The sequence below is a fragment of the Halictus rubicundus genome, chromosome 15 (genome assembly GCF_050948215.1).
Source record: "Halictus rubicundus isolate RS-2024b chromosome 15, iyHalRubi1_principal, whole genome shotgun sequence".
In the NCBI taxonomy this organism is placed as follows: Eukaryota; Metazoa; Arthropoda; class Insecta; order Hymenoptera; family Halictidae; genus Halictus; species Halictus rubicundus.
This window is the reverse complement of record NC_135163.1, coordinates 6,319,256-6,330,099: the sequence shown is the minus strand read 5'-3', so window position 1 is coordinate 6,330,099 and position 10,844 is coordinate 6,319,256. Positions and strand designations below refer to the sequence as shown.

Sequence of the window (10,844 nt, the reverse complement as noted above, 5' to 3'; positions counted from 1 at the left end):
CGTTACAAGGATGTGTGCCTTTGGACACGCGCGGTTCGAGAACAGAACGATTACCAAAGAGAAGGTAATCTTGTTGTATGTTTTTCAAAATAAAGAAAACAACTGAACTCTCTACTAACGCCGGCTCTCTGCTTCCTCGAGCGGGATCTGGCGCTCTGTTCGTGGCCAGGTACAAAACAAAACAAACAAAGTGGCGAGTTTCGATACCGAAAAACGAATGAATGTTACTTGTATTACACAGAGTTTATTACCGATTTGCTATGTACAATGGCTTGCCTATGTAAAATGAAGTCGTTTCTTATCAAAATCTCTCGCCGAACGTTTGAATGATAAATTAACCCTCTCCTCCAAAACGTCGCCGCGCCTGCTTCAACTCGCTATCCGTCCTCTGCACTATCTCCAGCAAGATCTTTTGCTGCATGTCCCGCTGGAGCTTATCCTCCAGCTCCTCCAACGCTTGACCGCCCTTCATGAACATCTTCAACGAGTGCGTCGTGCCGTTTGCTATTCTATGATCCGTCACACGGTCTTGATTGTAATTGTACGTCCTGATCTTCTCGTTCCTGGACTTCATTCCCATTTGCTTCTTGCGCAACCTGCTGATGAACGAGGTTTGTTTCTCGGACTGTTGATCGTACAGTATACTCCTAAGCTTCATCAGCGCCCACTTTTTGTTCTGATGCTGTGACTTGCCGATCTGGCAATTCACGGCTATGCCCGTCGGCAAGTGGGTTATCCTGATCGCCGAGTCCGTGGTGTTCACGTGCTGGCCTCCCGCACCGGACGCTCTTTTCGATTCTATTTTCAAATCCTTCTCGTCTAACTCAATTTCTATGTTTTTCGGCTCCGGCAATACAACCACCGTAGCTGTACTCGTGTGCAGCCGTCCGGATCTCTCTGTCGCCGGTATTCTTTGCACCCTGTGCACTCCACCCTCGTACTTCAATTTCTTATACCCCTCCGAACTTGTTACTGCCATAACAGCTTTTCTTATACCACCCAACTCGTTTTCATCGAAGTCTATCATGTCATAATCCAATCCCAAGTAATCTAAATGTCCAGTGTACATCTCCAACAGGTCCTTAGCGAACAGCATAGCCTCCTGCCCTCCCACACCCGGTAGTATCTCCACAATAACATTGTCGTAATTCTCTTCGCTCAGATTCTCTAAAATTACTTCCAATATTTTTCTGTCTATATCTCGAAGCTGCTGCTCGTAAATGACTTCCTCTTCTTTAGCGAGTTTCTTCATCTCTTCATCCTCGCGAACTGGAAAACAGTTTATTTATTATATTGATAAAAGTATGTTCGATCGGTAAATAAAGTAATGGAACCATGCTGTTTCCTATAGGACTTACTAAAGGAGGATTCCAGTACTGTACAGAGTACTCCATATTTTTAGTGAACACAGTGTGTTCAAGAACCTCTCAGACTGATTATTTTTAAAGATGTACTTTTTAGATTTCTCCTTAATACCAGTCAAGGAAGTTCCTGTACCATGTTAAAGTTAAACAATCGGAGCTTGCATTATCTCCCACCCTGCAATCTTCTTTGGTCAACGAAGAAGCCACAAGGTACGAGGTAGAGATACATTTTATCTATGCAACCTTTCTAGGCTCCCTAAAACGAAAAATTCATACACAAACGGTTCCATTACTTTGTGACCCGATCTTCCGAAAACTCACCAAGTTCCTCTAAGTTCTTCAAGCTTTCTATTATGCTCAGCTTTTCGTTCAACAAGACTGGCAACGCTCGGATTTTTAAAATCTCACTTATACCTTCACTTTTCACGTTTCCATTCTGATGTGCGTTCACCAGGTGATTCAAGTACTCTTTAACAGTCGCATCCTCCGCGAGTGACTTCGTTGCCGAGCAGAACGAGTTGCTACAAAGTGACGGGATTCCGATTTTGAGGTTAGGCAACAGCGGAACCCGGGATTCGAGAGCCTTAATTTTGCCGACAGCATTGAACACGCATCTTTGTAAGAGAAACATGTTTCGGGGCTGATCATGCGGTGAAAATGCTTGTTATACGATCATGAAATATTTTGAAGAGAAATTACATCCCCTCGGTGTGCATTGGTCTTTTCAACTAAAGCGAGCGGACGCGCGTGTCGTCTGCTATCAGTATGGAAAACTTCGAAAAAGCAGAAACAGTTAGACTACTTTTCTGGAAACATGAACTTAAAATTATCTTGTTAAACAGAGTGAAACGAACGATTCATCTATTTTTCGACGAGGAAACACGTTCTCGTAAAATCAAGAACAAAAACATACAAAACGATCGACTATTTGTAATGCCTTGACTTTCCTCTATTGGTAATAGCAGGTTGTACACCATTTCGATAGTTTTTACAATCTCGATTCAATTAAGTTTATCCTGCTTGCATGCTATTGAAAAAAAACACGATACAGGAGCACAGCGTATTTTGTAGAATTTATTTTTGCCCTGTCCCGTCGTGTTCGACAGCGAAGCTCGTCTCGCGGGCTCTGATTATACTCACGACTATGTTTCAGTTAATCTTTGCAAAGCATAAAGTCTGTAGAGCGGCAACGTTTCGTTGTTATTTCATTTATATATGTATATTGTGTATCAAAGAGCACAAAGGTGCGTGAGAGACGCGCGTGCGGAAGTGAAACGAAAAACGTGTTCCGCCGATTGTATCGATTTTCTAACGAGTACACACGATTCGCTGCTAATATACATATTTCTCTCTCGTCTATGTAACATTATAGATGCAATATCGTTCTACAATGTATGACATAATAAAGGTTCGCGAGCTGTTATATTCCCCCGACGAGTCACCATAAACGGACAACTCGTGCATCGAATCAGTGTACCACAGATTTTTACCGTAGAGTGTGTTTACGTATTGTTCGTTGCGGAAGACACGTGTTCAGGATACGAAGGTAGGAATTTTCCTCGATCACAAAATTGATTTGCTTGCAAGCTTATTTGCTTACGGCCGCCCTGTTTAGTAAAAACGATCGTTCCATGTGCAAATGACTTTACTTTACTTCTGATAGCGTACATTTATAATTTCAGCAGTCGTAACGCTAACAATCGCAAATTAATTACTCGAGCCATCTGCATAGTTTGTTCTATTTAGACGCAACGTGTTCGGAAATGACGATAAGAAATATAAATAATATAATATCGCGACACTTATCTCTCTTCGCTTTGGAATGCCTCGATCGTTACCGATCTATCATCTCGAGCATCGTTAGGTTGCCGATCTTTATGCAACTTATTATTTTCATAGATTATTTTGGAGAATCCAACGTAGGGAGCAAAATTAATTTAACGAATAAAAATTCTTGTTTATGGTAAACGTGAAGTTATGGAACGTCACTATTTGCTGAAAACGTATCTACATAAAGGTCCGCAACCTACTTGTAATAAATTAATATTTATTACTATATTTCGGATCGTATTTTTTACAAAATGAACATTTATCGACACGAATGGGATAAAAAAAGTAGACAGGCAGTTTTTTCTATAATTTTTCGTACTGTTCTTTTATTTTCCATAAAATTTTTATTTTCCATAAAGATCCGCAGTCTAGTGATGACGTTTGTTTCTTTATAAGGTACAAAACTAAGAAATCTTGTTTTATATTTAGCGCTCGAATAATTCATTCGTCAACCATATTTCCGATTTCGGTAAAATATTTTGGAGCAGGGGTGGTGCTTAACCCCTCGCCAAATAATTCTTTCACGGCTGCAACGATTAGAATTTCTACGTTCCGAATAAACCACTAGACGGAGACTGACTTAATATTATTTGGCAAGAAGTTAATTCCGTTAACCCAATTTTCGGAGAATAGTTGGGTGAAAAAGTTGTAGCGAGAAGAATCGCGAAAGATATGTTGTACGCGGTGAACAAGATACGGTGAGCATGATCTTGTGAAGAAAAGATTGATGATTTGACAGGGTTAAAGCGTTTGCACATGGAACGAGGGGTGGGCAGCAGTCGTTTCATGAAATAACGCTGAAGGTAATTCAAAATGTTGCTCAATTCGAAGTAGGTAGCTCTGATATTCGGGACAAGTTCGCCAAGCACGAGAGAGGCGGCTAACGACGAGCAAAGGGAGAGAGAGCGCGAGGTAGAGAGAGAGAGAGAAAAGAGAGCGAGAGAGACAGTAATACACGCACGGTAGACCAGTATAGAGCGGCACGGGCAGCTACGATCGACGATATTATTTTTCATTAAAACAAGCACCACGGGAATTTCGAAAAATACGTACGTTACGCGACAAGGTAGGTCGTAGAGTAATTCGCGATACGTCGAACGCATTCGACAGCGACAGATAACACGTTTGTTTTATTGTTGATTAACCGAGAGAATCGGGATTGATTCGAATTGTATTTATGTGCAGGCTTTATAATATTATAACGAAATCATGGAACCTTTCGAGGGCTGCACGCAAGAGAAAGTGCAAGAAGGAGGTAAATCGAATTAATCGTTCTGTTCTAGATTAATTTGCAATCATGATTCGCGCTATTTTTATTATATAACGGCGATGTTTGTTTGCGGTAAAATCCATGATTTCTATTATCCCGTAACCTTCCAAGTTTTTGAACACGGCTCGCTGACTTCGTCGGGGATTCCATTGTGATAGTGTTTAACGAGCTTTTAATCTACGTTTCCTATTAATGTGATGTTTACTTATGATTATTAACGAGACTTAAATGATTTGTTTTAGTTCGTCAATGTTGTAATATTCGCGAATCGATGCTGTTTACTTATAATTACGTTTATTAACGTAACTTTATAATTTATGACATAAGATTTTTTTTATCTACTCCCACCTGTACCATTACATTTAAATGAAAATAATTTTAATCAAAAGTACATTTTCGGGGAAATTATTTATTTATGTGAAATACGTTGTAATTGTAATTACGTGTAATTAGTTTCCATGAATATTTATATTTCATTATATATTAATTGTATATTTTAATTTATATTATGAAATAGTGTTCTATGAAATTAAAAATGAAAATTGATGTTTTAGAATATGGATTCTTTTGGCAAGATTATCTTGATGCCACAGAAAGCGTTGAGGTGCCACAAATTATGTTCCCACATGTGGAACTCACACTGCAGAGTGGCATTGAAATTGGCATGTCGCTCGAGGTGCCACTTTCGAAAACTGCGGATGAGGAGAATCTGAAATTTTGGGTAGCTTCCATCGTGATGGCTTGTGGACCTTTGCTGCGTTTGAGATATTTTGGTGGGGATGACAGATCCTTGGAATTCTGGTTCAACCTCACCAAAGAAGCGGCTCACGAGCTTGGCTGGTGTGTGAAGAGTAATAAGAAATTAGAACCTCCTGATATTGTAATTCAGAGGTCTCCGGACTGTGTAGAAAAATTGACAGAATTTTTAACAACAGCCCGGACTGTTCCGCCTGAAATGTTATCAGGGGTAAGTTGCAAACTAATAATATCATTCTGTAACTTCAGATTTCTGAGGCTATTCTACAACTGTTAACTCACCATTGTCTATAGGATGGTCTCAGCATGACAGAGAGAATTAAACAAGGCATGAAAGTTGAAGTCAGCGATACTCTGCATCCCTACAAATTATGGGTGGCCACGGTATGCAGCAATTTATAAATTTTAGCTTATTATTTTCGTTTTTTTCTTACCTATTAATTGATTTCAGATTATAGAGAATGTAGGAGGACGTTTACTATTAAGATACGACACACCTGATTCATCACGCAAAGATTTCTGGATATTCTGCACATCAGAACACCTTCATCCGTATGGATTTGCTTCCAAATCGGATTCAACTTGGTTTTTAGAGCCTCCCAGTTGTATAGTAGACATGCATACGTATGAACAATGGAAAGATTTGTTAGAAACCATACCAAAAGATGGTGACCTACAAGAGGAATTGTTTAACAACAGCATAGAACACCAAAAGCATGAGTTCAAAGTTGGCATGAAGCTGGAGGCTCTCAATCCAAATGATCACATGCAAATATGTCCAGCTACTGTCATTAAAGTACTCGATGACACTTACTTTCTTGTACATATTGATACTTATGACGAGTCTTCGAAGGCAGTAGACACAGACACGTTTATGTATTATAGTACTCAAAAGAACACATGGCTGTGCACCGCAGAGCATCCGTACATATTCCCAGTTGGTTGGGCTAAGAAACAGGAAATTAAGTAAGCACACTATAATTTAACCCCTTGTACTATAACTAAACAGAGTAAGTTTTATTTGAAATATTTTTTACAACGAGCTATAGTTTGGGAAATAATTGCGTGTGAAACTTCAAATGGGACACTCTGTATACCCAAAGAAATAAAATTGAATAATTGGGTCATCATCATGCATCATGGATGCATCTTTACAGTTCCACTAATAGTAAATTAAAAATATTAGAACATGTCCCGTAAACCTAGTGTTAATAGTACAGAAACACTAGCTACAACTAAGTACTAAATCTAAAATTTCATTCTAAATTTTTAGAATCACATTACCGCAAGGTTGGGTCCCAAAAGAAGAAGAATTTGACTGGGACGCGTATTTGAACGAGACTCAAGGAACTATAGCAGAGGAAGGACTATTCTCTGAAAGACAAAGTGCAATCGAAGCAGGCTTCGAAACTGGAATGAGACTGGAAGCAGTCGATCCAGGAAACGAGAACATCATATGCGCCGCGCATATTACAAAAATCGTGGATAACCTCTTGTGGTTAAAATTAGATAATTACGATGATACGAGGCCAGAGCATATAGTCGACATGCACAGCTTGCAAATATTCCCTGTCGGATGGTGTGAGTCCAATCACTATCCACTGAAACCTCCGAAGGACTATGTAGAAGTTTGTAAAAAGTTACAAACACCGGCAAAGGAGGAAAAGAAGAACAACGTTTTGGATATACCGATATCCGAGCCACGCTCTTCCTTATGGTGCCCGAAGATATATTTTAATTACCGTTGCTTCACGGGGCCTATGATCTCGAAAGGGAAATTGGCAACTTTGCCAAAAGCCGTTGGACCTGGTCCCGTGATTTTAGTCATGAGAGAAGTTTTATCGATGATCGTGTCTGTCGGATACAGAAGCGCACGTATATTAAAAGTATTGCAATGCGATTCGAAACCGGATCCCGGTTACCACTTAGAGGTTTTGAAGGCGAAGCATAAAAACAACACTTATCGCGCCAGCGTCGCTGTCGTCACGTCCGGAGACATGGTGGCTGACTTTTGTAGGAATATTTGTAAAAAGTTGATGGTGTGCCCCAATCTATTCGGGCCATTGCATGTACCTGAGAATGAGTGCCCGGATAGGTGTCACAAAACGTCTAAAGCTAAGTTTAGTAAGTATCAAATTTTATTAAATTGTTTCCTCTTAAGGGTTACTGTCACAGTAACCAGGCCTAAAAAATAGTATAATATAAAGTAAACCTCTGTAAACCTAGTGTAAACTAATGTGAATTATCGTTTTCCTTCAGCTGCTTCGGTAGGCACTGGAAGAAGGGGAAAGCCAAAAGGCTACACGAGCATCATGGTGCAGAAACCAAAGCCATGGGGTGGTAGAAGGAAAAGGAGACGAGGCAGATGGGCGAACAGGGAAAAAGAAACGCACGATGATTTTGATCACGAGGAGGAGATGCCATTCATGTCACTGGACTTGGCGAAACACGTGTCGAGCATCGAGGAGTCTTTCGAGGATACTGAAAGGCCGCAGCTCTCCGAGATAGATATAATGATTCAGAAGGGTTTGGAGAAGTCGGACGACTTCAAAACCGAACCACCATCGAGCAACGCCTCGGAAGACTCTGGGAGCTCGTTCAATGACAGAAAGAAAGACAGAGGAAGTCCCAACAACTTGAGCAATAAACAACATTCGTCGAAGTGTAGCCAAAGTAGTACAGTCACCAGGGCGAGCAAAAGGGAACGGGATTGGGACACGAGCATCGAATCTGATTGTTCGGAGGCGGACGCAGAGTATGTTAGGATGCAGAAGAAGCAGAGACGACCTAAAACACGAAAGCTGGATTCGAATCCGCTGTTCTGGAGCGTGGATGATGTGTTCCGATATCTGAGGAAAACGAACGATTGTAAAGATATCGCGTACAGAGTCAAGCAAGAGGTATTGTATATAAGATGATTTAACGATAGGTTTACGTGACCCATCGAAATGACTAATTTATTTCATTTTTCAGGAAATCGATGGACTAGCGTTTCTATTGTTAAACCTACCGTCTTTGACACAGCACATGAAGTTGCGAACGAGTCTAGCTATGAAACTTTGCCGCCACGTGGAGCAAGTCAAAGTCACATTCTTTCTACGCCATATAAACGAAGTAGAACCAGAACAGTATCAAATAGTATAATTCAATTAACTAGGCAATTCAATTTAGTTTATTATTTATACAGTGTAACATAACGTGTCACCGGAGACGCAGTCTCCAGATGTGTTTATTGTATAGGGCCGGACAGAATGATTCTTAATTTATGCGAGTGCAAGACTGCGTTACTTTTTAGCTAGGATTACAATGCGTTTAATTGTAGCACGCTAATCTATTTAAGTTGTTTCTATCGCTATTGATAGACGATGCTCGATTTTACTTGTATAAAATTATGAAATATTAGAAGAATACCCCCGAGTCAAGGAAACAAAGTTCATTTTCACGGTGTATAAAATTGTACAAAATTGTCGATTATTATTCCGTTACGTAGCTAGCCGTATCGGTATTTATGATAGTACAAAGTATTCGATCTTTTATTTTGTAAATTGACAATAAAATATGATGTATTCATAGTCGCAACGTGATCCGAATTTCGATAAGTGTGTCGACCAAAAATGTTCGCGTCGCAGGTTAGTCGTTTTCACGGCGGCTAAATCTAAATTCGCAACAATGTTCTCGCGTGCCATGTACCCGGTTTCTGGCTTTTTGAAACTTCGCCAGATTCTGTGTACTGCGTCTCGAACGTGAACGACGAATGCATTGAACGGGATCCGTGAAAAGTCAATCGTATCATAAACGATATTAGGCTCTCTGGGACATTCAATCGGTACACATTAGGATCGGATAATAATTAAGCGGCTGTCGCAATAGTGTTGTATTCAAGTTTTCGTTTTTGTTTTTCGGTATTTATCCCATATTTTCTATATTTCATTTGCAAGGGTGCTTTGATTTATTTTATGGTTACAGTGATGTTATAATGGAAGAGGTTAGAAGAGATACTTTCCGCTTTCTTAACATTTTATTATACATAGAAGAATGGAACGAAAGGGATAACGTTCATTGTGAACGTGTACATATTTAGCATCCTGCGTGTCGCACGAGACGCATTCTCTTTCGTGCACGTTCCATCACACGTCGCCAAAAGAAATGGCGCGATTAGGTGCTTTGTAAGCAACGCTCGTTGCTCTACGGTGTGTGGTCCGACGAACTATCGCCAAATATGCTTACGCGCGTAATTGTCACCGTCATTTCTGCGCCGATACCGTTTCGGACGGTCTCCGGTATCGAGAAAATCGATCGATATTACTGAATACGCGGCCATCGGCACCGCTCGACCTACATCTTTCTTTCAGGTTCCCGATCGAACGTTTAAATTTACGCAGACGTACTGCTTATCGCCGGACAGACTCGCCATTGGCTCCCTTCGATGGTATGCCGAAGCTATCTTGTTACAATATGTACTTTAAAGTGTTGCCAGGTGCGTATATTTCTACCAGAGACGATATTCTCAGCGAGAGAGTGCAGAATGCACCGTGTTCAATTAACACTCGCATGCCGATGCTTTCTTGCATCCGCCGTTACGTCACGGGAACCGTTTTAAACCCGCTATTTTTACGGAGGTTATCGACGATTGCCGGAACCTCTCGATAACTTCCGGTATTGTTCATCAAGATGAAGCAGATCAAAATATTGGCAACTGAAATATTTGCACAACTGAATCCTTGAATTTAGTCATTGTATTATAGACTCCCCCCGTTTCATTATGAAAACAGTAAAGTTGTTTTCACTGGGAATAAATAAATTAATTTATGGGTTGCCTTACAATTTAAGGCAAATATCACGTATCGACGGAGAATAAAATAATTTGCATCGCTGCAAATTCAATTGAAAATGATTAGGTTAAATATGCTAATTTATGATGGCCAGTTGAAACCGATCGAATTTGTCGTCCGAAACCCATGACGGCTTCGAGTCGTCGCTTAACAATTTTCGGGTTGAGAAGTCAATTTTGTTTTGGCTGCTGTTCCAAATTTAAACATCAGCAGTTATTTATATTTTATAGTGTTCTGTCGGAGTCGAATTCCAGGTTTATTGATTTTTCCAAGTCATGCTAGAAATGGGATTTTCGAAAGGGAAGTCGCATTGTATTCGCACGTTCGATGAATAGATCTCATGGGTCGAATAAGGGCGCGTCGGTTACCCCTGCTCGACACAACGGCACATTTAAAAACGTATCATTTCCCCTGTTCAGAAAGTGTACGCAGCTGCACTTTAGAATCCTATACATAGGAGCATCGTTTACTCAGAGGGCGCGCCTTTTTCGAATCTGGCGCGACAGATATCTTCGATCTACCTCGACCGTTATTGGCCAACGGATATTCACTCCTATAAGAGTTCGTTCACACCGGATGGTTCGATCGATGATCTTCGCCTGCGGATTCTACACCTCTGAACCTTCACGCGACCATTATGCTACCAATTCATTTTGTTTCAGTAATATTCGTCGTGTCGGAGCAATGCGTTAAATCATTATTCATTTTGCTGACTGTTAGCAACAAATAAGATATGAAACAAAAATCATAGGAAATTAATAATCCATTCACTTTTCACGAGAAGTCCAATTT

The 10,844-nt window shown here is 40.4% G+C and overlaps 2 protein-coding genes across 5 annotated transcripts; one reads left to right on the top strand and one right to left on the bottom strand.

The window, feature by feature from the left end:
• Nucleotides 1-222: 222 nt before the first annotated feature.
• Nucleotides 223-2,115, bottom strand: Mrf1 (mitochondrial translation release factor 1). Of its 2 annotated transcripts, XM_076801258.1 has the most exons (3): nt 1,686-1,821; nt 1,359-1,620; nt 223-1,269 (listed from the first exon to the last, which is right to left on the bottom strand). In XM_076801258.1, the coding sequence occupies exon 3, from the start codon at nt 1,250-1,252 to the stop codon at nt 335-337; it is 918 nt and encodes a 305-aa protein (XP_076657373.1). In that variant the 5' UTR covers nt 1,253-1,269; nt 1,359-1,620; nt 1,686-1,821; the 3' UTR covers nt 223-334. The 2 variants fall into 2 exon arrangements, with proteins under 2 accessions (XP_076657373.1, XP_076657372.1); XM_076801257.1 differs by lacking the exon at nt 1,359-1,620 and having other exon boundaries at nt 1,686-2,115.
• Nucleotides 2,116-2,755: 640 nt separating this feature from the next.
• On the top strand, nt 2,756-8,795 carry LOC143361671 (scm-like with four MBT domains protein 2). Of its 3 annotated transcripts, none has more exons than XM_076801255.1 (9): nt 2,756-2,910; nt 4,029-4,260; nt 4,380-4,449; nt 5,019-5,431; nt 5,515-5,604; nt 5,672-6,186; nt 6,494-7,344; nt 7,480-8,120; nt 8,194-8,795. In XM_076801255.1, exons 3-9 carry the CDS (start codon nt 4,404-4,406, stop codon nt 8,362-8,364), a joined length of 2,727 nt encoding a protein of 908 aa, XP_076657370.1. In that variant the 5' UTR covers nt 2,756-2,910; nt 4,029-4,260; nt 4,380-4,403; the 3' UTR covers nt 8,365-8,795. The 3 variants fall into 3 exon arrangements, with proteins under 3 accessions (XP_076657370.1, XP_076657369.1, XP_076657371.1); XM_076801254.1 differs by having other exon boundaries at nt 2,789-2,910; nt 4,026-4,260; XM_076801256.1 differs by lacking the exon at nt 2,756-2,910 and having other exon boundaries at nt 3,677-4,260.
• Nucleotides 8,796-10,844: the final 2,049 nt, after the last annotated feature.

Bases quoted from the DNA above. Each gene is read 5' to 3' on its own strand.
- Mrf1 (XM_076801257.1), bottom strand. From the start codon at position 1,995: ATGTTTCTCTTACAAAGATGCGTGTTCAATGCTGTCGGCAAAATTAAG. The intron at 1,270-1,685 runs GTGAGTTTTCGG...ACTGTTTTCCAG, and splicing joins GAAGAACTTAGAGGAACTTG to TTCGCGAGGATGAAGAGATG.
- LOC143361671 (XM_076801255.1), top strand. From the start codon at position 4,404: ATGGAACCTTTCGAGGGCTGCACGCAAGAGAAAGTGCAAGAAGGAG. The intron at 5,432-5,514 runs GTAAGTTGCAAA...CATTGTCTATAG, and splicing joins CGCCTGAAATGTTATCAGGG to GATGGTCTCAGCATGACAGA. The intron at 8,121-8,193 runs GTATTGTATATA...TTCATTTTTCAG, and splicing joins CGTACAGAGTCAAGCAAGAG to GAAATCGATGGACTAGCGTT.